At 54.4% G+C, this 23,801-nt stretch overlaps 2 protein-coding genes across 3 annotated transcripts in view; both read right to left on the bottom strand.

Moving 5' to 3' along the window:
• Positions 1–23,801, bottom strand: part of Ser (protein serrate) — a 65,192-nt gene that overhangs the window by 24,648 nt on the left and 16,743 nt on the right. Inside the window, exons 2-3 of one of the 2 annotated variants that reach the window (XM_076309360.1) lie at positions 18,852–19,061; positions 3,868–4,167 (exon numbers count right to left, since the gene is read on the bottom strand). In XM_076309360.1, the coding sequence (XP_076165475.1) occupies positions 3,868–4,167; positions 18,852–18,899 (348 nt within the window). In that variant the 5' untranslated portion in view covers positions 18,900–19,061. Of the gene's footprint in view, positions 1–3,867; positions 4,168–18,851; positions 20,467–23,801 lie in introns of those variants that run through there. The other variant, XM_076309361.1, reaches the window with a different exon arrangement.
• LOC143145494 (uncharacterized) lies at positions 10,366–15,884 on the bottom strand. The gene is made up of 2 exons (XM_076308922.1): positions 15,482–15,884; positions 10,366–10,555 (listed from the first exon to the last, which is right to left on the bottom strand). The coding sequence occupies exons 1-2, from the start codon at positions 15,592–15,594 to the stop codon at positions 10,366–10,368; spliced, it is 303 nt and encodes a 100-aa protein (XP_076165037.1). The 5' UTR covers positions 15,595–15,884.

Below are 23,801 nucleotides of genomic sequence, written 5' to 3'. Positions count from 1 at the left end.
GACGATCAAAGTTTCTCGTTTTCGAGACGGAATTCGCATTGTTTCTCGTGACCTCCGCGCGAGAAACTCTTCTCGAATGTTTAAGGTCGGAGGACCGATACTCGATGGTGTTTCGGACGCGTGGCGCGTCAATGAGAAATTAAAATGGTGCCTAATGGAGAAGAATTAATCTTTGAGAAGACTCGCGCGATTTCGTTCAAAGAATAATACGCGCCCGTTTCGTTCGTGGTCCAACGATCAAAGTTTCTCGTTTTCGAGACGGAATTCGCATTGTTCCTCGTGACCTCCGCGCGAGAAACTCCTCTCGAATGCTCAAAGTCGGAGGATTGATACCCGATGGTATTTCGGACGCGTGGCGCGTCAATGAGAAATCAAAATGGTGCCTAACGGAGAAGAATTCCTCTCCGTACGAATACCGTGTCGAATCGCGAGAAGACTCGCGAGATTTCGTTCAAAGAATAATACGCGCCCGGTTCGACGATCAAAGTTTCTCGTTTTCGCGACGTAATTCGCATCGTTCCCAGTGGTCTCCGTACACGCACCGTTCCGCGCCAACGTACGGAGAGTAGTCGATCGAATCAGCCTACGGTTTTCAAGCGAGTCTCTCCCGAAGAGTAGCCGGCGACTCCGCTAATTCGGTCGCCGCGATACGGCAACGAGGGCAACGTAAACGTCCACGTGGGCCCGTTCTTAGCGTCCGTGACGTCGCATCGTTGACAGTAGGCGGCCGCATCGTCGGTGGCTCGCGAGTCGTGGATATTGTGCCGAGAATAGACGCGTCCACCTATTCGTTTCGACGCGATTCGTTGGGTTTGTTCGTCCACGTGTGCGCGTACGTGCTCGTTCCCCGTGGCTGCCGGTACGGAATCGAGCGCGAGAGAGGCTGCGCGCCGGCACAGTGTGGGAAAGAGCGACGAGCCTCGCGCGATGAAAAGAGCGGGAAAATTATCGGGCCCCGAATCGAAGACAAAGATGCCCCGAGGAACACGGACGGCGACGAGCCCGGTCTGCGAAACGTGGCGCGAAACCGGTACGATGGAAAGGGACAGATACAGCGACGCTACGGAGAAAGGAAAGAAGCGAACCCGTCTGCCCGAAGACACACGCTAGGCAACGGCCAGGATTGTGCAAAAGCTTGCCGTAGACTCATCTCGCTGATCGTTTCCTGTGCCATTATGCTACCGCTGAAAAGGCGGTTATTCCCTTCTTACGTATGCCTGTTCGCGTCGCTATTGAAATTGCAAACGGAGAAAGTCGAAGGACGATTACTCGACCGTAGCCGGAGACGCGAGTGTTCCTTGGAAAAGGGACGAGTACTCCGAGTACGCGCGAGTCGTACACGATTTTTCACGGTGTCTCCACGAGATCGATTTCGGTACACTTTTCTCGATAGGATCTGTTCAACGAGCTGGGTGTACGTATCAGTTTCTGAGATCTAAATTCGAACCTTTTCAACGACCGGTGTCTGGAGCGTGGTATCGCTCGGCGAACGAATCGAGGGATTTTTATCCGCGGTGAGGACGAACACTTCCGCGATCGAGGCATCGAGAACGCTTCCTAGGACGGTCCTGATGAGAATCGAGAATTCGCCAAGGATTCCCAGGAGGCCGTTAAACGCGTACGGCGCGTTCGAGAACGGTCGCGTCGCACCGTGCCCCGCTCCGATGAGATTATATATACCGTATTCAATCACCGTGGACGGTAATGACGGAATTATCCGGAGAAGCGATGAAAGTCAGGCTTTACCGTTTTTCGAGGTGGGCGCCGCGAAAATGGTTTCATAGTTATTACGAAGCCCCGGTACGGGTCCGTGGCGTTCGTGCGGCTTTCATTCGAGTCCCTCGCTCCCTCCCTTTTTCCCTCTTGCCCTTTCGCGGCTCGATATTACCGCGGTGGACGCAGAGCTCGCCGTTTCCGTCCGCTTAGCGTACCCTCGAAAAACCCGTGTATACACGTGCACGTCGACGCTATTTACTTTCCATAGATATTTTTTTTATTACGCCGCCCCATGGCTCCATAATTGAATTAGCTCGGGCAGCGCTAAACGCTCGAAGAAGCGTAACCGTGAGCGAGGCCGCGAGAGACCGGAGACCGAAGAGCGAAGAAAAAAAAAGAAATGCAGCGGGGAGGAGCCAGGGGGGAGAGTGATCCTTCAGGGAAAGGAAGCAATTTAAGGGTCTCTGTTTATGCCCCCGTGGGCCCTCGAGAGGGCAGAGAAACGAGGGAACACGCCGGACCACCCTTTGTCGCCCTCGAAGAACGGACCCCGCATGGGTCCTCTTAGAACCTCACGAGCGAGTTATGAAATATACAAACACGCTAGTGCTCTTCAAACAATCCACTGTTGGGGCCCCGTGTGTACGCGAGCGAGCGAGGGACCGCGCTCGCTCGCTCGCTTGCTCGCTCGCGCGCGCGCGAGTACGCCTCGATTCGGTCCGTTACGTCCCGAACGAGGACCCTTGACGTGTACCCGTCACTGTGTATACCTCTTGCGAGGAAACACGTCGTCATGGTTGCTCGAGGATCTCTCCGAGGATCTCCTCTCGACCCGCTCGAAAATCGGCCGTTCGTCTCGACGTAATTACGCTCGACAGCGGTCATGCCCGGCCGGGGCCCACCGGGTGACACGTCACGTGGGTGGGATGTTGGCAATCGTTTTACTGGAAGCACCACGTTCCGTTCACTCCGGTGCGCTGTTGCTGCTTCGAGGAGGACTTACGGCTTTTTAATTACTCCGAGATATATCGTCGTGTCGCAGCGTGTGTCCGTAGAAACTCGAGTGGCTCCACGAGGACCTGGCAGCAATAATTGGAAGATGACTCGTACTTGTTGCTACCATGGGGGACACGAGTATCGTGCAGTGACATCCTGGAACATTTCCCCGATCGTGCGTTCCACGGTGTCGTGGTGTTCGCTGTCAGGCGAACCGATTCGCGAATAAGTTTCGCGGTCGTAGGTCGGCCCGAAATCTCGGAGATGGAGAACCAGAGGAACGGAACGAGGTGGTGTTGCCGAGCGACTGGAACCGAATTGGAATTCTCCGTAACGACTCACGGATAGAGGAGCCAACAGACCGGAAATCCTTCGGATTCGATGGCTCTCGCGCGCCCCGCATCGACAAAGGAATCGGGGCTAGAAATTTTGCGATCGGCGCCACGATACAATGGCCCCTGTGGAAGTCTTTTTCCAGGAGGCCGAACGGGGCCCACCTTATTGTTGCGAAACGGTGGCTGGCTGGCTCTCTCGGCCGGAGAGATTCACTCGGTTGGCTCGCAACGATTTCGAGAGGTACCGAGCGTTTAATAGGCGTCCTCGCGAACGGGAGCTCGTTCGAGTTCGAAAACAGACGCGGGATCATCCAGCCGGTTTCGTCTCGATGTTCTTTCGACTTTTCGTCGAGGAACGGAGGGAAAGGACTTGCGTATTTTGCGCAATCGCGTCTGGAACGTTGTCTCGCGACCCGGTGAATCGTTTTTTGCCGATGGTCTCACGGTTTCGAAATCGCTCTCCTCGCGAACGAGAATGTATCGTTAACGTTCGATTCGCGGACCGAGCGAAACGTAACGGGGAACAAACGATCCCTCTCCGCGGTCTCGAATCGCGCCAGGGTTCGAGGAACTAACGGATGATTCATTCGGAAATAATTCGTCGAAAGACTCGCGAGGTAGAAATTCGAAACACGAATTCCTTCGTGTAGGAATCGATCGCAACGCGTAGCCTAGCCGCGCGAGCATTACCGACGATATCGTTGCATCGAGTGCATCCTCCGATGCATCGACACTGATGAAAGTTGCAACTGGAAAACGTGCCATTGTTCGTAGGTATCCACGGACGAAAAAAATTGGAAAAAATTCTTCGTGTACTCACCGTCCATCGAAAGGTGAAGTGTAGTTGCAGAGTGACCGGTTCGCTGAGGGTGAAGGTGTTCTGGCCGAGGGCGTGACTAGATACGTTGCCGAAGCTGCACGAGCCGATGGCGGTGACGTTCGACTGGTACTCCTTCAGGCAGAGCCAGAACGCCGTGGAACACGGTGTCGTGCAGGGTGGTAATCCACCCTTTCCTCCGCCATCACCTCCCCCGCCGCAACACCTACCGTCCACCAGGGTGCCCCTGTTGTTCGTCAGCGAGAGGATCTGCACCTCGAAGAATCCGCTCGCGTTCGTCGCCTGCGGGAACAATCGACAATGTTAGTTCGATCGGATCCGATAACGTTTCGTTAGCTTACTATAACGATTCTATCAGGGCACGTATGAACAACCAAGAGCAACTGGTCGGGGCCAATCGGGTGCGAGATACCGGGAAAATGTAACACGGTTGCGATTTCATAGACTTTGATTCGTGTCCCCCGTGTTCACTCCCGTCTCTTTCTCGATCGCCCCGTACGATGCATTAAAGTGTATCGTTGGAGTTTCTATCGAGCTGTTCCCCTCTCTCTGTTTCTTTTTCTTCGGCTACTTAATACCAAGGTGAATTTATCGGGTTCGTTACAGCGCGCTTCGTTAAACGCGGAACGAACGTTCGGCATTAAACAGCACGATTTCGTTCGTTTCTTTCTAATGGGCGTAATAAAACAGCGGGATTTTCCAGCCGGTCTCGTGAAAACGGAAGTCTCGAGCCGGGGCCCCAGGAGGCGAAAGGGGCCCCTCGAGTGTCTGTTACGGGCTGGCCGGCAGCTCCTAGGCGATTCGGTGAAAGAAATCGAGCAGTTTCGAAACGAACGCGCGCTGGCAATTTCTCGCAGGGGGGTGGGGGTGGGGGTGGGGGACTCCCTGTATGTGTATCGGCCGTGCCGTGCATCGTGGCATCGTGTGCATGAATATTGAAGTCCACGACGTGCGTTTAAATTGCACCTCCGTCCGACATTAAAATGCAACGCGGCGTGTTTCTGCGAGCGAATTTCAATATCTCATCTTTTCACGAGCACACGTCCGTACGAGTATGCAGAGAATGTAGACGTTTCGTTCGCGATCGCGATTACGGCACGGCGTTCCCTCCCGGGTCGTCGAACTTTCTTGTTGTTATTTTTTTTTTTCACGATAAATCGTCCCTCGTACCGAATAATCGCGCACTCGGGCCCTCGCGACTTATTTACATTCGCGAGATCCTCGGATAACGTCGCTTTATCACATTCGGTTTTACGACAAGATCCACGCGACGTCCTTCCATATTAAATGCGGCTTTCCAGCGATACGAAGTCGCCGATCTCGTTCCTTCGTTCGCTCGGAGTGTATCACGGATACGAGTAAAATACTCGCTTAGGATAATGAAACGGAAAATTACAATTTACGCACTCGGACAAGGTTACGGTTCGCAGACCCGTATTAATTGAGCGTTTTTTCTTACTTAACGAGAACTATATTTTAGACCCTAGCACTGTTAACAAGAAACGCTCTCGAGTTTCTTTCGTTTGCTTATTTCATCGAGTGTGTACCGTGCTTCGAACGCGTCGTTAAATCGAAGACCTTATTAGGATTCGTAAAAATTCTCCCGAGGCTTTCGCGGTCCAACTTGCGCCGGTTAATTTCGTTCCAGGCTTTTCGAACGTACGCCCCGTGTCTTTCGGTAAAAGGATTAACAAGGATCGCGGTGTACTTTCATCAAAGCTTCGAAGATACTCACTATTCGAGGATGTTTGCGCTCGTGCCGTGGATCGTCGACCACTTTGATCCGCGTACTTGGTTATCGGCGTATCTTTCAACGTTTTCGAAAGAAGCTACCTTCGAGTCTCGAAAAAGCGTAATAAGTTGCCCGATCGGAGAACGCGGTAGGAAGACTCCGAGCAGTGCTCGGAGGTAGTTGACACTTTAATGACTGATGCAGCGTCAGCTCCGTTGGTCGTTTTCTTACGCATTTAACCGGTTACCGCGTTAATGCCTGTTTATATTACGGTACTATCGCGGCGATAGGTGTGTGTATTCGCACGGATCGAACGCTGAAAAATTCGCGGGACTCGATTCGTTTGCGTAGATTTCTCGAAAGACTTCCGACAACCGATTCGATGGTTTCTATTAACTCTCGCGTACGGAACTGCTTCTGTCGATAAACCGCGAGACGTTGCGCAAGATGCACGCAGGTATTTGCAAGGATACGGAACAAACGGAAGAGGGAAGAGGATCGAAACTCTCGTTCGATAGCGAGAGAACGTGGAACGGGATCGTGCGCGAGGCGTTCCAGCGAAACAATGTTACGCGAAGAACAATTGTCCCGATGCAGGAGGCTCTCGACGAAAAATCAGCTTTCGCACAATTGACCTAATAACCGTGAAAGCGAGCAGCTCGAGCCAAGTGATTGTCCCGAGAGGTTGAAAGGTGCGGTGCGCGATGGGAATTGGTCGCTAATGCGAGGTGTCCACCTTTATTACACCTCTCGACAGCTCCGCGAGACTTCAATTATCGTCGTGTGGCGACCTAACCCCCGACTCGTGTGGGAAAACGACGCGACGTGCCCCTTTTCGGTATTCAGTGCTACGTGCCTGTACGGAAAATTCCCCAAACGAATTTCCTTTCGATCCTTCTCTCCGAATCGCAGCTAAGCTTTCGTGTTCGGAGAGCTTGGAGTACGAATGCCTTTCGACCATTTTGAAAGCAAATCGGCTGTCGGCTGCGTGCTATTTTAAAAGCAAAGCCAAGTTGGCTGGGTATCGTATTCTAGAAAGCGAGTCTGCATACAGAAAGTTGCTCGAGGACCTGCTACGTGTTCGATCGATCGCGTTTTTCCTCGATTTAGGAAAGTTCCTCGACGACGACAAAAGACGGACCCCCCTCGAAGAGATTCAATCGTTGGAGCGTACCGATCCGTCGTTACAAGAATCCGCCGGAGAGATACCGGCGTGTCTCGAATCGTGAGAAAGAGATACGGAGCGGCGCAGAATCGAGCTGCTAAAAATTCCCGGCTCGTTTACGCGTCCCGATACCCATCCGTGGTATCATCGAACCGACCGATCCCAGTTTTCGAAAAGGCACTTCCGTGTCGGCGGACTGAAAAGCCATCTCCGCGGGGCAATTTCGCGCCGGCACGTGAGCGGACTGTGTAAACTCGGTTTCCGTGCAAACGGTGCTCACGCTCGGACGGTGTGTGCCCTCGGTCCGGTTCCCGGGCGTTTTCAGCATCTTTCGGAGGCACACGGCTTACCGAGAGACCCTACAGAATAAGTATGCACGGACAATAAAACCTCGACGGCGGCCCGTTACGCCCGTTCTTACCTCAAACAGTCGTCCGTTTCGCCGCGGCATCGGAGGGATTTAGCGACGACGAGCTCGTCCTCGTAAACGCGCCAACGGCGCACCTCGCGCCTCCGAGGGTACCCATAGTGCCGTTTTACGGCACGACCATTCCGTTTCGCGATGACGATCGATCGATATGTTCTCGACTCGTCTCGTCGCGTTAACGAAAATCGGCTGCGTCACGATCGGGCGCATCGATGCGTCGTTGTTCGCTTCTAACGCGTCCATCGCGAACGTTTCGATAAAGGTTCCATCGGAAATTCGGGGATCTCTCTATAAGACACTGTCCGTGATTCCCAATTCGATTTCACCGCGAGATTCATCCAGCCATCGTTGGATCGATCGCGAGAAACCGCAGAAGCAACTCGCGGCGAAAATGTCACTCGAGTTTGCCCCCGGGGATTATATAACGTAGTAGGAAGCGCGTCGTGGAAAGCAAAGGCCAGCAGACGATCCTCCGCGCTTTCTACCTTCGATCTTACTCTTACGGTAATTACACAGGCTCGTCGGGGCTCGTCGGTGCACGCGCGCACCCACACCGGCGCGATGCACGTGGGCCACCTCGATGCACAAACGGCGAGGCCCGTGCATTCGAAACCGATCGGTGTAGGTGAAGTGTACGTGCCGAGTACTCGTTTCGTAACGACGAAAGGAAGACTCTCCGCGTCGAAAGCAGACGATTTCGAGCACCGAGCACATTTTCGCTTTTGTTATCGATCGCCGGGGCGAATCCGTGCGTCGTAAATACGCGAGAAACGTTCCTCGCTCACCCTCGAATTTTCGCGAGACTCAGCAACAACGAAAATACCGAAAATATAATCGACACGCGCGTTCTTCTTCCCGTCTTCGAGTCGCGGACGAATTACATACGGCGTGGAAAGAGAAAAGAGAAGGTACCTTTCGGGGTAGAAAAGTTTCGAAGAACTAACGTTCGCAATCTTGAGAATATTTTTCCTTTCCATTCCGTACTCGTACGCGGAAAGAGACGGTGTCTTTTTGATAAATACATCACATCGAGCGGCTCGTCGACGAATCTGGTCGTTTCTTCGCAGAGTGGTTTCGCGAACAAAGAACCTTTCGATCGCGAAGCCTCGATTTCGTCCCGAAAGCGACTCCCGATGCAGGACCACCAAGGCTCTCGGTAAAAAATCCGTGCGATCGTTCGCGAAGGTGAAACAAAGGAGCTTGTCGCGAGATTGATTTCTGGACACCTGGTACGCGAAGAGAGGAGGAGTAGGAGTAGAAGGAGTAGGAGGAGGAGGGTTTTACGCGCGTGTTAGACCCTTCTGGGGCATTACCGTGGCCGTCGGCGCGTATACACCTCCGTGACTCGTTACGAGTCCGGCAGGCTGTACGCGGACGAGGATGAGCCACACGTTTCTCCTGTCTGTGTGCCGATTCGCAGGAGAACAGCCTTTCCTTTCCGCATAGCCAAGGTGCAGCGAGCCATACCTTGCTGCTCTTAGTTTTATACACGTCGAAGCTTGCGGGAGTTAATACGAATAACTCATTCGAGCGAAAAAACGCTCCACCGAACGCATACTGAGGAACGAGCCTACCGTATCCTTTCCGCCGTTTTCTCGTGGGATTTCTCGTCCCGTCCCGGAGGATTATCGATGGAATCCAGCGTTCTTTGTTCCATTTCTTCTGACCTTTTTCCACTACACCGTATCCCCGTGTATTTCTACTCCCCTTGATCTATTGTTCTTTTAGCAAGTAGGATTACCGAAACCTCGGCTCGCTTCGCCTTTTACATCCTGGATGGAACACGGGAGAGCGTACCAGATACCAGAGACGAATGCCGTGTACTCGGTGCAGGGATACTTTTACCAAGCGCTGGTTGCGTTCTGGCCCGTTGGTGAGCGTTCGAACGAGAGGATGGTACGGGAGGTCCGAGGACGGTGCGTCGAAAGGTTTCGAGAATCTACCTCGAATCTACCTCGAATCGATGTTTCGCGAATTCTCTCGAGCCGTGGACCACGCGCGTACCACCTTACGGTTCCTTCGAGCCGAATATTCCGTTTCTCTCGGAGCATTTTCTCGCGTGTTTCGAAATCGCCAAGACCTCGCGCGTCCGGCCAAAGACACTTCCATGAACCGAGAATCTTCGAAGAAGTAATACCGACTATCGTAACTCGCGATCGAGAATAATCGTCGGCTAAGTATATAATTTGGAGAAAAGTAGAGAGGATGATCGTTGCGCGAAACAGGTCATCGTAAGCGGTCCGAGGAAACCGTGCCGATAAAATTTTATTTCTCTCCGGCAAACTGCCCTCCCTCCCCCCAACGATCCAGCGACTTAATAACAAGATGACTCTCGAAAACGCCGCGGATCGACGCGGATAATCGAAGGTAAATGGCGCTCGCATACACGATCGTCCAGTTGCGCAAGTTAATTGTTATCGGCGATCTCATTAGCGCGCGTAAAACGAGGGCGGGGAACGCACGAACGGAATACGTGTAATTATGTAAATGCTTAATTAGAACTGGATGCAATTATGTAAAGCCACGAAAGGTGCGTTCTTAATATCTTAATTGAGAACCAGTTAAATGGCTAGTCGCAGCGGGATGGATCAATGAAAGCAGTTTTATCGCCGACTGCGGATGCTAATTAGCGAGCAGCTGTGCGTTTACTTTCGTTCGAGTTAACCGTCGTGAAAAATAAATCCAACGCGGTAGTTTCGCGCGGGCACGGATCAACGATGTGACGGAAACCTGGAGCGGATCGGAGCTCGATCGAGAAGCAAGGAAGCTGGAAGCTGAGGAAACGGGGATAAAATGAGCTCGATCGAAACGCGCGTACCTACCGCGTCAGCGAGGAATTTCGCGCTTGTTGACGCCGCTCGAGATTTCAGGCTGGGAATCGTCTCCTTTACCGGAAAGTGTCCCCGTGTTGCTTCAACGACACCTCGAGCAGCGTCGATCATCGAAGCGGAATTCGAAAAGCGAAAATTCGAACGTTCAAATTCGAAAAGCTCGCCGTTTGCGCAAACACGTACGCGAGCCACGATCGGTCGAGCATCGTCGCGAGAACGCGTTCGTTTTATCTCGAATCGACATCGCATCTGCGATCACCGTTCACCGATTACCATCGAAAGTCTCGTCGTCGCCAGGGCTCGTCCAGACACCGGGATCAGTCGCTCACGCGACCCGCGTCGAACCGGAAAACGAGCAAAACGTGGAACACGAAGGTAGAGAGCGTCCTGGAACGGCAACAACTGACGCGAATTCGGTTTCGAAAATCGTCCGGGGCCTTTCATTTCGTCTTTGAGAGCTCCTAAGTCGTAGGTAGTAATTACCGGTGGCCGCTACCTGCCCCGGTGGAATAGACCTGCCGAACACCATTTAATTTTACACCGTAGGATCCGTACGGACGAATCGTTGCCGCGTCGGACCGCGTGCGTGTACTTCGCTCGGTATATGTGTAAGGGACCACGGACCATATATCTCTCTCTTTTCGCGGAGAGGCCTATACTTAATATTATTTGCTACCCACTCGATTCCATCGGCGGGTTGCCTCCGTCTATCGGCCACAAATTACCGAAATAATTAAAAACTGTTACCTCGCGTGGGAAGCCGTCTCTCTCTCTCTCTCTCTCTCTCTTTCTATCTCGATAGCGAATTTCTCCAATTTATACACGGTTCACCTTCCAGCTCCGGGGACCGGGCATCAACGACGAGATTATTTTCTCGACGGGTGGAGAAGAGAAACGACGGGAATAAATTAATTCGATTCGCCGTTTCTTTTCGTTCGTTGACCGTTTCCAGGGAATTACGGACACTCGTTTTTTACTCCCGTGAACCCGAGACGAGTGCAACGAAGAACTCTGCGTACGAAGCAACGCGGCACGATCGGATTCGCAATTGTGCGAACAATCTTGTACCGGAACGAAGAGAACTGTTCAAGATGGCACAGTTTCTTTTCGTTCGTTGTCCGTTTCCAGGGGATTATAGATACTTGTTTTTTACTCCCGTGAACTCGAGACGAGTGATTCGCAATTGTGCGAACAATCTTACGCGCAATTCTTCGCAATTGGCGAAATTCAGTCTCGTTCGCGTTCGCGAAATTGTTCGCGCAAAGTTCCATACACCGTACGCGGTTCTCGCGCGGGGCCAACGTTCTCGTCGAACGCGACGAAGCGGCGAGATGAAATTTTTACGAGGCCGATCGGCATTTTCTCAGGCGATTTAAGGAGTAATCGTTGCGTGGGTGTATCGTGTTCCCCGTGGGAAGAGCCATGGGAACTTGTCGCCGGTCGAGAAACGGCAGGCCGTTATCGATGAGCTTTTGTTAGCCCGGTCAAGGGTGGATGAAACACGATCGAAGCTCGGTCCCCGAAGGGATCGTCCAGTTTCTTCAACCTGATCCGTCTACCTGCCGGCGGGGAATCGAACGCTCGAAACAAGAAGAACAGGTGCGAGTCAAGAGCGTTTCCCTTGGCGCTCACACGAGGTGTCTCGGCCCGGCCCGGCCCGGCCCGGCTCTATTAACCGATATACGTAAGCGCGGGGTGTATCGTAACACGTGGGAAGTTTAACAGTTGAAAGCGACAAACGACGCCCCGATCCCGTATTAATGACACGGTGTGCCGTGTCTCGCAGGTGGTTTCGCATCGTTTTGTCAACTTTACACGTGTAACCTCGTTGAAGTCTCAATAACAACCTGTTTCCTTCTTTCGCCCGATGGAAAACGGTAATTTATGTTTGCTCGGCCACCGTCGGTATCAATCATCGCTTTATGGGCCAACGGCCGGAATTAATCGCACACGACCGAGAAAGAGAGAGAGAGAGGAGGTGTCGCGCTGACTGATCGGTGCTCCATTTTCGGGTGTAAATTTCACCTCGGTGAGTCGTTCGTTTTATTCTCCGCGTCGCTGGTCGATGGTCGATGGTCGATGGTCGCGGTAGCCCAGTAACCGCGAAAAACAATCAATCGGATCGCCTCGAGGGGACGACGAGGGCTCCTCGGCGAGAAAAATGCGGCTCTCCGAGTCTCTAATCAACGGTCCGTAGATCCATTGGTCGATTACACCGGATTACACGTTGCGTAAGCACGCGCGACAACCGAGCGACGCGATCCCGCCGGTGAATCGAGCGACTCGGCGATAAATTAAAAAGGAAAAACGGGGACGCGCAAAGGTGCGCGTTTAATCGTACACGGGGACGCATCGGTCAAGTTCAGTGAACACGAAAACGAGCAACGTGTCCGGGACGCGTTCTCGGTGAACCGATACTCGACGAGGCGGAGAAAGCTGCTCCGGGTGGTGTAGTTTCGTTGAAATTTCTGGCACTCGATCGAACGCGAACGCGGATAGAGAGAACGAAGAAGCTCGAGTCGACGAGAACTCTGCGCGGGACAACGATCTACGATTCGAACCGATCGAACTCGGTTCACGTTTATAACCCGCTTCCCGATCGCATCGCGAATCCTGCACCCGATGCAACGAGCCATACGACGCCCTTGTTTACCGTAGGTTGCGCGAAAGTCGTTCGACGGCCCTTTTCCACGAACTCGTAAAACTCGTGGTATTCGTTTCTGTTGTTTCGGCCACCGTGGAGGCTGCCGAACGAAACCTCGGTCGAAAAAAGGACTCGCAGGCACGCACCTGTGCGCGCCACGGTCCACGGGGTAGAAACGCGGGACGCCGAGATCCGCGCCACACCACCGGGGCAGACGGCATTATCTGTCTATCTGCGGAGCATCCGCCGAAGCGAGCCTCGGGGCTGATTTTTATAGGAGGTTCGCGTGACCGCTAGCTAAACGCTTCGCTTTAACCCGCCCAACTCTGCCTCGGCAGCCGCTCGCCTCTCTCTCTTTCTCTCCCTCCTCCCTGTTTTCACCTCCTTCCCGGTATTCGTCCCGTCTCGCTCTTTCTCGATCTTTTCACACTCGAGTCGACGTCTCGAGACCACTTCTTCCGAAGCGATCTCGTTCTGGCGTTCGCGCGCGAGTACCAGCTAGCTCTCTTCCTCCCGGTTGGTTCGCGTTCCGAGCGTTCGGTCCGTTCATCGGCGAGCTCGGAACGCGCGTCTCGATCCCGATCGTGTAATTTATTGAACCGTCCGCGACCGTTTTTTCATATATCCGAACTAGCCGCGCGCCATTTGCGTTTCCCTTATCCGGGACGGGGATCGCGACACAGCGAACGCTTTCCTCAACGGTACTTCCGTACCCGTGTTACGCCTCGTTCGTCCTTGTATTTCCACCTGTTCGACTCTGGCGTACCTCCCCTGCCCCCCGCGGCCACCGTTTATCATTTCCGTCACGCTACCCGCTTCGTCCCTTTTCGTCCAATACGCGTCACGCCACTGCCGCGACGTATGCACGTATACGCACGCATGTATCTCGCCACCACCGTCGTCGTCGTCGTCGTCGTCGTCGTTGTCGTTGTCGTTGTCGTCGTCACCGCCGCCGCCACGTCCCGTGCAGCTTCGACGCTGGACTAACAGCCTACCGACCGTACGCTGCTGATAATTGGCCGCGGTGATAGGAACGAAAGAAGAGGAACAAGAACCGGCGAGACTACGAGCTCGTACGAGCGGCAGACAGAGATCGGTTCCCAGGGTAAAAGCGGAAGCGGCGCGCTAATGCGCTAAACGGGTCGTCATCGAACGCCGCGGGGCATACGAGCGTCTTTTTCTCAACCCTCTCCTCTGGGACGGACCCGATCCGATCGTCGTCTATCCGACTTGAAAGTTTATTTTTTTTTTTTCGCGACCTACCGTCTTTTCAATCCGTCGCGGGACAGGTTTCGTTCGATTTAGAAAACATTCGAGGCGTAATAGGTTACCTCGGTAACGATGCGGTAACGTCGTTACCGTATCGATAAGGCTCCGGTAACGAGTACGAGAGATTCTCCGGCGAACGCGTTACGCATCGCTCGAACTCTACTCGAAACGTTTTCTACTCGGCTTAAAATTACAATTTACGGCCGTCGCGACGCCACGTCTCATGTTTGCGCGATACTCTTTGTTATCGTTAACCCGTGACCGATCTCCATTTCGTAATCTTTAATTTCGCGATGCGAATTAATTTCCGTGGAAAGGTATTCCGTTTACGATAGCTTGCGCTCTTGAACGTCGAACGCGTTTCGTTCAATTTGGAAGCTCCCACGTATCGTTCCGGTCTTTCGAGGATCGCCGATACCGAGCAAAAAGATCTCACCCCGACCGATCGAAACCCCGAGAAAAAAAAGTGCCGCGAACGCGGTACACGAGAGGGCGCGCGTTACACGGCAACGATACTTAGAAATCCATTCGCCGCGAATCGGAGAGGGATCGTTTGTCTCGCGAAGACCGTGTACAAGCGTGACCGATCGCCGGGGGGACCGGTCTCTCTCCGCTTAGGCGTGTGTTTTTCGTCTCGGAAGCCGCGGCCGATCCATCTCGAGAGCACGTTCGAGGCGGGTAATTAAGACGCGCCGATGGGGGACGATGAATTATAATCGGCCCGGCCCCGATAAAAGTCGCCCGAGTGAATCCCGACAGTTCGCCTCGCGGCTCGCATGTGCATTCCCGTCCGACGAGAGATCGATCTCCCCGCATGAGCCTCCATAACGGGGGTTTACGATAATTGCTGGAAGCATCCTGCAATTTCAGGCTTAATGGACTCGCCGATCGGCTCGCGGCCGTGCATAGAAATTCCATCGTCGTGGGGATCCGCCACGGAAAATCGCGACTTCGAGGCCACCGAACGAACCGGCCGGAGGAGTCTCCCTCTACGCACCGAGCGTATCAACACCTACGAACGGTTCGACGAACGGCGTGAAATTGCTTTTTAATCGGAAGGTTCGGCAAACAACCGCGCGAGAAACGAAACTCGTGAAATCTACGAATACCCTCGGTACCGGGGATTCGTTCGGGCACGAGTTAGCGGATATCGGGTTACCTCGGTGGGCGAAATAACGAGATTCGCCGTACGATCGAAGAGATTGATATTTATTCGCGATACCGCGACGCTTCCATCGTTCGTAGCGCGTCACACGCGCGCTCGTTCACGGAAGGCTAGGTGCGCAGTGATAAAAATCGACCCCGATAGGTGTCCTCGTATACGAACGCGGGAATCGATGGAGAATTAAAATATTCGCGTCGACGCTCTCTGACGCGCCATCTCGATTCCAGCGTCCACTTTGCTCGGAACCGTTTCGATAAAGTGCCCTTCGCGCGGGATCTCTCGACGCCCGAATCGATTCCGATTTTTCCCACGCTTCGCGAGACGCGTCGCGGCCTCGAACTTTCTTTAATTATTAGGACTGACCTCGCTTCTCTGTCTCTGCGAATCCACGCGCACTCTGCTGCAACCGTTGCGGTGTTTCCATCGATCACTTCCATCCAGCTCGACGATGCATGTATTCGCGCACAAAACCCCATGTGTCGTTTTTTATCAAAAGCACTTCTATCCGCATGGACTACGTCACGTGTCGTAATTATCTTTGGTAAGTAACTCGTACGCCCCACGTTTTTCGTTCGCGTCGTTCTTTTGGAACAAGTTAACCTCACTTTTGCGCGTATTCGTCCCGAGTACTCTTTCGGTTCTAATTATTCGCAATATCGTAAATTGGAGCCCAGGATGCGTCGGGATATCGATGTACTTCGATAGGACGAAATAACGAGATTCGTTGCGCGATCGAAGAAATTGATTTTCGTTCGCGATGCTACGGTGTTGCGATCGATCGTAGTGCGTCACTCGCGAGGGGTCGGACACGAAAGGCTAGGTACGTATCGAAACGGATCGACGCCAATCAGGGTAGCCATATTGAAACTCGAGAATCGACAGTATTGCCAAAATCGAAGCATTCGCGTGGATTCTGTAACGGAAAATGGGCGGTAAATCTCGGTCGAGCGACGCGGTGCCGGCGAAAAGGTTAGCTCGGGCGAAATCTCGCGTTATTGCCGTCGATAAAGATCGCAAAGTGCGCGTAAAGTCGGCGATGTTGTTCGTGTTTTTCTCCACCCCTTGTTTTCGACGAGAGGAACGAAGAAGCCGCGAACGAGGAGCCACGTTTGCGTTTAAGACCGGCCATGGAACACGAACGGTTCGGTGAAGTGACAGAAGTTGCCGTTGAAAACCGCGGCCACGGAGTATCGGTTTCTCGGAATACTTTCGGCGAAATTTTTTCGTCGGCAACCACTGCGCGCGTTATAACGGTAATTCCGCGCGGACTGTAATTGAAAGAGAGCAGCAGCGGCGGTTAATTGCACTAGGTCGAAATCATCGAGGGAACGACGGCGCGGCTCTTCTTCGAAAGTCATTTGTAAGAGGTAAGCGAGAGGTCTCTCTCTTCCACCCGATAACTCTCGGCCGTTGCGCCAGGCTTTTCGCTCCTAAGCTCCAATTATTCTAGCACGGGGGTTGCTCGAATCGAAGCTCGTTTCTCGGCGGAACGTTTTCGGGGTCTCGGAACGATACGGAGGCTGTGTTTAGCCGTCAACGAGATCGCGTTTCGAAGGTATCGTTTCGTAACGCGCGAGTCTACCGTGAAAGGTTTATTGCGAAAAGATGGCAGGGAACATCGAAGAGAAAATATCGCGTCGGCCGAGAATCGAGATTTTTGTATCGATACCGAAACTACGCGCGAAATCGACCGTTCTTCGTCGTTCGAGGACGGAATCGACCGTCGGTGTACACTCGGCGCAAAATCAACGCGAGATCGTTCCTCGGCTTCGATCTGGACGGTTGATTCGTCCCCGTAGGAAAATTGTCGGTGGTTCGTCGGGCCCCACGGTGCGCGGCGTGTCCCGTGCGCACACTTCTTGAATACACAACGCGCGCAGGAGAGCGTGTAATAACCGTAGGAAGATACAAATAAGACCGTCCCATTACACCGATGCAACGTGTTATACATTTTTCGACGGGGCATCGCGGCGACTCGCCGCGGACAATAGAAGTGTACACGCGGGCCCGCACAATACGAGAGATACTGCCAGAGAGCCGGATGATAAGTGTGGGTGACGAAGCAACATCGGCGGAAAAAAGGCCGTAGTTACACCGTAAGTATGTATCTCCTTGATGAGAACAAGGAGAAGGATGCAGCGGGCCGCCCTCCTATCCTTGTGCAAGCAACGAGAGACGGACGAGGAAAGGAGAACAAGGAGAGACGAGGAAACACTCGGAAACGTCGTGGGACACCGCCGAGCGCGTTCGCTCGATCTCTGCGCGCGTACAGCGCTGCGCAAAACCAACGCGACCGATTACTCTTCGCCCTCTACCGATTTCCTTTCGTCAACAGGGAACGCGAAAATCCTCCGTTGTTCACCGGATCTGGCCATCGGTAACCGTCGTGGATATTCGGGACGAGAGGACGCGGATCGTGGCGTTGCAACAATGGGAGAATCGCTGGGACCGTTGCGCGAACTCTCGAACGGGAGATTACTTCCACGAGGGATGCTGGCTACCGATCTGAGGTCAGTCTCGTCACTTTTTATACGGTTGGAGAATTTCTTTTCGCGCGCTCGAGTCCCGTGATAATTTCCGTGGAAATTCTCGAGCGGAAGAGAGCGGATCGCGTCGACAATGGTACAGTTTGGTAATCACTCGTCGTAGAATGTTTCCGCTGGTCCGGTTGTCGCGGTTGGTACGGTAACGAGGACGGTCGGCATCGATCGCGATAAAATCGCGAAACCCAGAGACGAGGAGAACGGATAAAGCAACGGAGACACACGCGCGTCGTGGCGACCGTCCTCAAGCGTTCATCGAATTAGCGTCTAAGATAAGTTAATAAACCTCATCGAATGATTCATCGCTGCTCGCCGCTACTTATCTAATCGTTCCACTTTGCGACAGTTTGCTCTTCCTTCACCCTGATGCGTGTAATTAATATGTAATCTTTTTCTGTGAATGGAACCGATACACGCCGCTCCCCGTCAGACGGGGACGTTTACGGCCGGTAATTGCGGCTTATCGCGGACTCGTAACGTTATCGTTAACCATCGGCGAGTAATTGCTTCGTCTACCGTGCGAGCGAGCGACCGATCGACGTCTAACTGGACTTTTCCCGGTGCGGTTCGCTCGATCGAGGCACCGCGATGTTCCACACCGTCTCGTTTTGCGTACCCAGCGCCCGAGAACACCGTTTCGTCCGTCCTGCCGATATATATCGTAATTCGTTCGAATCGTCGCGCTTTCTACCGTTCTGTACAACTACGGCGACGAATCGACCGTCCACGATGCGTTCCCAGATACACGAGGCATAATCGAGGGATCGGTTCTTCCTCGGTTCGAAAGACATCCGATCGGCCAACTTTCTAACCGGGTACTCCTCGAGGGTTCGTAACTCGTACGATTTCGAGAGGAAAGGCCACGCCGGAAGTCCCGAGCGGTCGTTTCACGGATGAATCGAACGTAGAAAGAATCGAGTACCTTCGATTCTTTAGAATCGTACTTGGAATCTCGCTCTCGAAGCTACGAACCTTTCGAGTTTAAATCGTTCGGTAGTGGTTTCCGTTCGTTCGAATTTCAACGCGGATTATTTCGCACGCGCCTCTTTCGGGCTTGTCGTGTCCCGACGTACGTAACCCGTCGGACCCATTAACCGTGCGCGCGGTAGCGTGGATGCCCGTATGAGTCGAATACGGAAGAGAATCCACGGCTGGTCGTCGCGGTTAGGGTAGATAAATGGTACACGTACCTGTATGAGGTGGGCAAGGAACAGGACGTAGGCGGCGGCCGCCCTCATGTCTCTCCTCGAGGAATCCCTCGACTACCGCATCACCATTCCCCTAAGGTAAGCCGCGGTCTTCCCTCGGCTACTCCTGATCGTTAATCGACCGTGTCTGTCGTCGCCGGTGTGACCAGGATTCCCGTTCGGTATATTCCTCACGCGATCGCTGCAACCACTCTTCACACCGTACACGATCGACCGGTCAGATCCGTTGGTCGATCGGGCACACTTCACTTCTCCGATACTACTTCCGGTCCGCGCACACACCGTATACGATTCACTGGCGATACCGGGTCTCACGGTTCTCCACTTCGGACGACTCGATGCGGCGAACGAGCGGCGCACTTTGCTCGATCGTTGGTATCTACGGAGGACACTGTACACTGTTTAACACTGGCGCTCGTGGTTCCTGGTCGCGCACTCCGGGCCGTGATCGTTGTTCTAGGATCGATTCTCGCGTATCTCGTCGGACCGAGGGCAGCAGCTCGACCGAGGCGTACCGAGCCTCGGTTTTCTCGACGAAGAGGAGCGCGTTTCGCGCTCGAGGATGTTTACGCGCGGGCACTGTCTCGCGACAGCTACCTTTCCCTCGTACGGTCGCCTTCGATCGCGCGATATCGGCGGTTGGGTCGCGATCCTCTTCGTTTTCCACCTTTCTCTTCGCGGCGGCGGTCGATCGGTCGGTCGGTCGGTCGTTCGTTCGATCGATCGGTGGCTCGTTTCGCTTCGGTCGATGGTAATTAATCGCGAAGGAGCCGTATCTCGCGTCCCGACGTACCGTGGCTCCTCTCGGTTACGTATCCTCCGTCGAACCAGCTACGCGAGCGACTCGTTCTCGGTCGGCTGGTTATTAACACGTGGCCGTGAGGTTTACCTCGCGACACCACCTGTTCTCGCACCGAACGGTTCTTCCGCCGAGCACGTGTCCCACGGGGCGAGAATCTCCGTAAAGTCCCGCGACCTTTCAAAGAATTCCACTGCCCCCCCTCCCCGTGCGCGTGGACAGTTCACTGGACACCGAACCCCGGACTCGCCACACCGTCCGGAATATTAAGATCCGCGCGATGTGGGAGCAGTAGTCCCTTCGTTCCAACGGCGCACGTGCACGGAACCACGATTCCTCCTCGGGGCCCGGCGCACCGTACCGACGAACAATCTCCGCGAGACACCTCGGAACGTCGCGAACCTTCAAACCGTGGTACACCGATCACCGAGATATCCGCGATCGGTGATCCTCGCGCGATCCATCGATCGCTCCGCACCTTACGAACGCGCGATAACCGAATCTCCCGCGTTCTAGGGAGTTTTCCGTCTACCGAACGGGGGTGTCGTACTACGAGTGAACCACCCCTGCGTGGTCGCGCGCGGCGGTACGGAAACAATCGGCGCGATAAACACGCGTCGTCGAACTGTCGCGGTCGTTTCTCGGTCGGGCTTGCGGCGTGTCTCCTCGGGGAACAGGTGTGTGGACCGAGGAGCGCGCGCGCGCGGCTCGCGTACGTACGTACGTACGCGCACCTTTCCGCGTTTCGAACGGGTGTTACGTGCGCGTGGATACGCGTGCGTCTACGGCCACGTGAACACGTAGGTCGCGTAGGTGTGGACTGTTACTGGCACACGCGCCCGTCGTAGTGTGTACGTGTGCGTTTGCGTGTGTCGTGCACGCTGGAGCACGGAAACACAGCACCTCCGCGGGGTAGACGAGTCGGTCGCTCCGGGGATACTGAGTCGGAGCCGCAGGCCGGCCTGCGGGCCTCCCCCTCCCCCTCGTTTCGCCGCGGTCTCGCGCTCGCTCGCGCTACCATCGCGCGAGCGCTCGCTCTCTCTCCCTACCCGATCGTTCGTTCCCTCTCGCGCCACCTGTCTCCCTATCGCGTTCTCTCTCGCTCCAGCCCCTACCCCCGAGCTAGAACCCCTCCCTACCTCTTCCCCTATCGTTCCCCACCTCCACCGGGAGCATCGACGACTCCCACCACCGCGGGGAATCGCTCTTCGCCCCGACCCCGATGGATCCGCGCCGCTCTCTCGCATCGTTGCCTCTTTATACGCGTTGCTCGGCCTCTCTTCTACGTCCACCGTGCCTCTTCCTCGCGACCATCGTCGTCGGTCTCGGTGCGCTCTCCTCCGCGAGCACCGACGCCCCGCGCGTGTTTATTTATTCATTTATTTGCCAAGTATACGGGTTACCCCACTTGTACGCATTGTGTATCGTAAGTAACAATTACACAGGCAAACGCGCACCGTAGGAAGATGGAAACTCACGGTACGCGGGCAACGTTCGAAACGCGCCGACGAGGAGATCGCCGTTTTCGAACGTACGAACGCCGCTACGAAATCCGAACCGTACGCGGCAAGAGCGAAGATTCTTACCGGGAATCTCCAGGGAGGCTAACAATACCATCCATGGGAAACATCCGATCGTTCGCGATTCTTCCGTACGGGGGAGTAAGTCGCGATACTCGTCGTAGTCATCGGCGTTCCCAGTCGTTGCGTTTCGATTTCCCGAACAATTACTTCGTAAGATCGACGCGCGTTAATTGGACCGGATTCTCCACTGTTTCCTCGGAGAGCTCTCTACGCACTATAGAGAAGTATCGTAGAGTATCTACGTAACGACGATTCGCGATTTACGTCGAACGACGTCTTTCCAGCTACTCTGAGAATTATCGGAGTTGGGACGCGTCTGGACCGAGCCGGCGACAACTTCTCAGGGAACGTGGTAACCCTCCCGTTCCGTACGCGGACACGGAAAGTACCCGGAATTGTTTACCGATTCTCGAGCACTCGGTTTCGCGGAACGATACGGGACGAGACGCGACTAGAAAGCAGTCCGGCGAAAGAGGGTCCCGGGCGTCGTGGCGATAATTTATTGCCGTTTAACCGGCCGTCCCTTCAGTTTGCGCGATAACTCGACACGCGAATTACGTGGAACGTCGTATACGGGGGCAGGAATTCAATGACGATCCGCGCCGATGGCGTATTCTCGCAAGGGCAGATTACCGTGTCCCGATAGCCCCGTGTAATGACGGTGGACACGCGACAGGACTTATCCATTATTCATCGTCCGAAATCATTCTTCCGGAATATACATAATTTCGTCTCGGGCATCCTCCGCCTCTCTCCCACGGGCGCCGCTGTTTACTTCGCTGAGGGATACCCGCTTACGTATCATTATCGTCCACGTAACCGTACATTTAATAACGTTAATTCTCGGGACCCGTTCCACCCGTGAATGAAAATTGGCCGCGTCCACCGCGCGTCGCTCGATCTCGATCGCTCTTCTTTCTTTCCCTTTTTCTTCTACTCAATCGTACGCACCGCGAACACCATCCCCTGGAAGTGCTTTAACGTTACTTCCAGGGGGAGGAGAGCCACCATATGGTCACCGTATCTGCATCGATCTGTTCCTTCGTATGGACCCCTGTATCGCTCAACCCAACGGGATCGTTGCTTCCGTATGCATCTCGGGTGAATAACTTGCGATCTAAAGTGGAAAACTAGGTAATAGACGCGTAAAGTGATCGAAAAGTCAAAGGTGGACGATCTCAATTTTCGTGCACCTTGGACGAAATCGGTAACGATCGATGCTCGAGGAATCGTCCGGTGTTGGGTCGCGCGAACATCTACTGGGATCGTTACTGGCGAAATGAGGATACACAACAGTGGACACTCGCGAGGAAACCGATCGCAAGATATACACGCGCGCACCGTCGCGGACGGATCCACCGTAGGGCCTAGCATCCACCGACCGGGGCACAAGTGTACCGTCGTGTAATGCCTTCTAGAAAGTCGAGCCGGCGTACGGCCTCCGATCGAAAACAGACAGAGACTCTTCTCTGGCGCGTCTGGTCGATTTCCCTCGTGCTGATCCTACGCTCAACGAAAAAAGGGAAAAGTTCGCGAAAAGCGTGCGCGCGAACAACCTGCTTTCCTTTTTCCTGCTTCAGCTTCGCGCGAGACGAGCGATCGCTTCGATGGAAACTGTGCCATCGGGTCTCGCGCGTAGAAACGAGAAACCGTCGCAGAGACGCGGATCAGCGAGCGTTTCATCGAAACGCGACCTGGGGTATCCAGGGTGGGTAATTAACATCCGAGGGGGGACATCCAGAGCCGTATGATTCGATCGGTCGTTAGGTTACCCGATGGTCGAATTCGTTGGAGGCAGGATTGTCCGCGGCCGCGATCACCCACCGACCGATTGCAGGCATCTATCTCTGCCCGAACAAAAACGAGCGGCCATTTAACGAACCCCGCGGCGATCGAAATTAAATTTTCGCGATCCTCCCGGCAGCCCCGATCGTCCACTCGCGCTTGCTCGCTCGCGCTCGCGCTGGCGCGCAACAACCGAGGTCAGCCTCCCTCTGAAAGAACCTGTACCGAGAGACGATAGCGGCGTCGGAGTCGTTGTCGTTCTCTCTGTCTGTTCGTCGGGGTCCGCGATAGCGGCGTACCCGGAGCCACGATGCCCGTGGTAGCGCGGCGGTACGGTGCACCGTGGTCCGTGCACGGACGGACGGACGGACGTACGGACGTACGGACGTACGGACGGATGGACGTAGGTAGGTAGGTACGGAGAGCGGTAGTGGGATACTGCGCGTTGCGCTGGCTGGTCCGTCTCTCTCTCCGGTTCCCTGGACGCGTTCCCCTCGCGATCGGTTCCCTGGTTTTCACTCCGTCTCTCTCGGCGGGCGGCCCTCTCATCCTTCATCTTTTTCCGTCTGCCTACCGGCATATCCCGCTCCATCTCGGCGTCCGTCTCCGTCTACCACGAGATACCGGCTCGCTCGTGGGCCCGGAGTTAGCCGGCGGGCATCATGGTGGCTACACCGCTGGCTTCTCGCGTCTCTCGAAGGCTCTCGCAAGAGAGTGTGGCCCCCGAGGGTCAAGGAACTCCCTCGGGAACAGGTTCACCTCCTC

Source organism: Ptiloglossa arizonensis, chromosome 4, assembly GCF_051014685.1.
Source record: "Ptiloglossa arizonensis isolate GNS036 chromosome 4, iyPtiAriz1_principal, whole genome shotgun sequence".
Lineage (NCBI taxonomy): Eukaryota > Metazoa > Arthropoda > Insecta > Hymenoptera > Colletidae > Ptiloglossa > Ptiloglossa arizonensis.
The sequence above is the reverse complement of the archived record's forward strand: the minus strand, read 5'-3'. Positions and strand labels throughout refer to the sequence as shown.

Excerpts from the sequence above, each read along its gene's own strand:
- LOC143145494 (XM_076308922.1), bottom strand. The coding sequence starts at position 15,594 with ATGGGGTTTTGTGCGCGAATACATGCATCGTCGAGCTGGATGGAAGTG. Across the intron at positions 10,556-15,481 it reads CGCAGAGACAGAGAAGCGAG|GTCTATTCCACCGGGGCAGG; the intron begins GTCAGTCCTAAT and ends GGTGTTCGGCAG.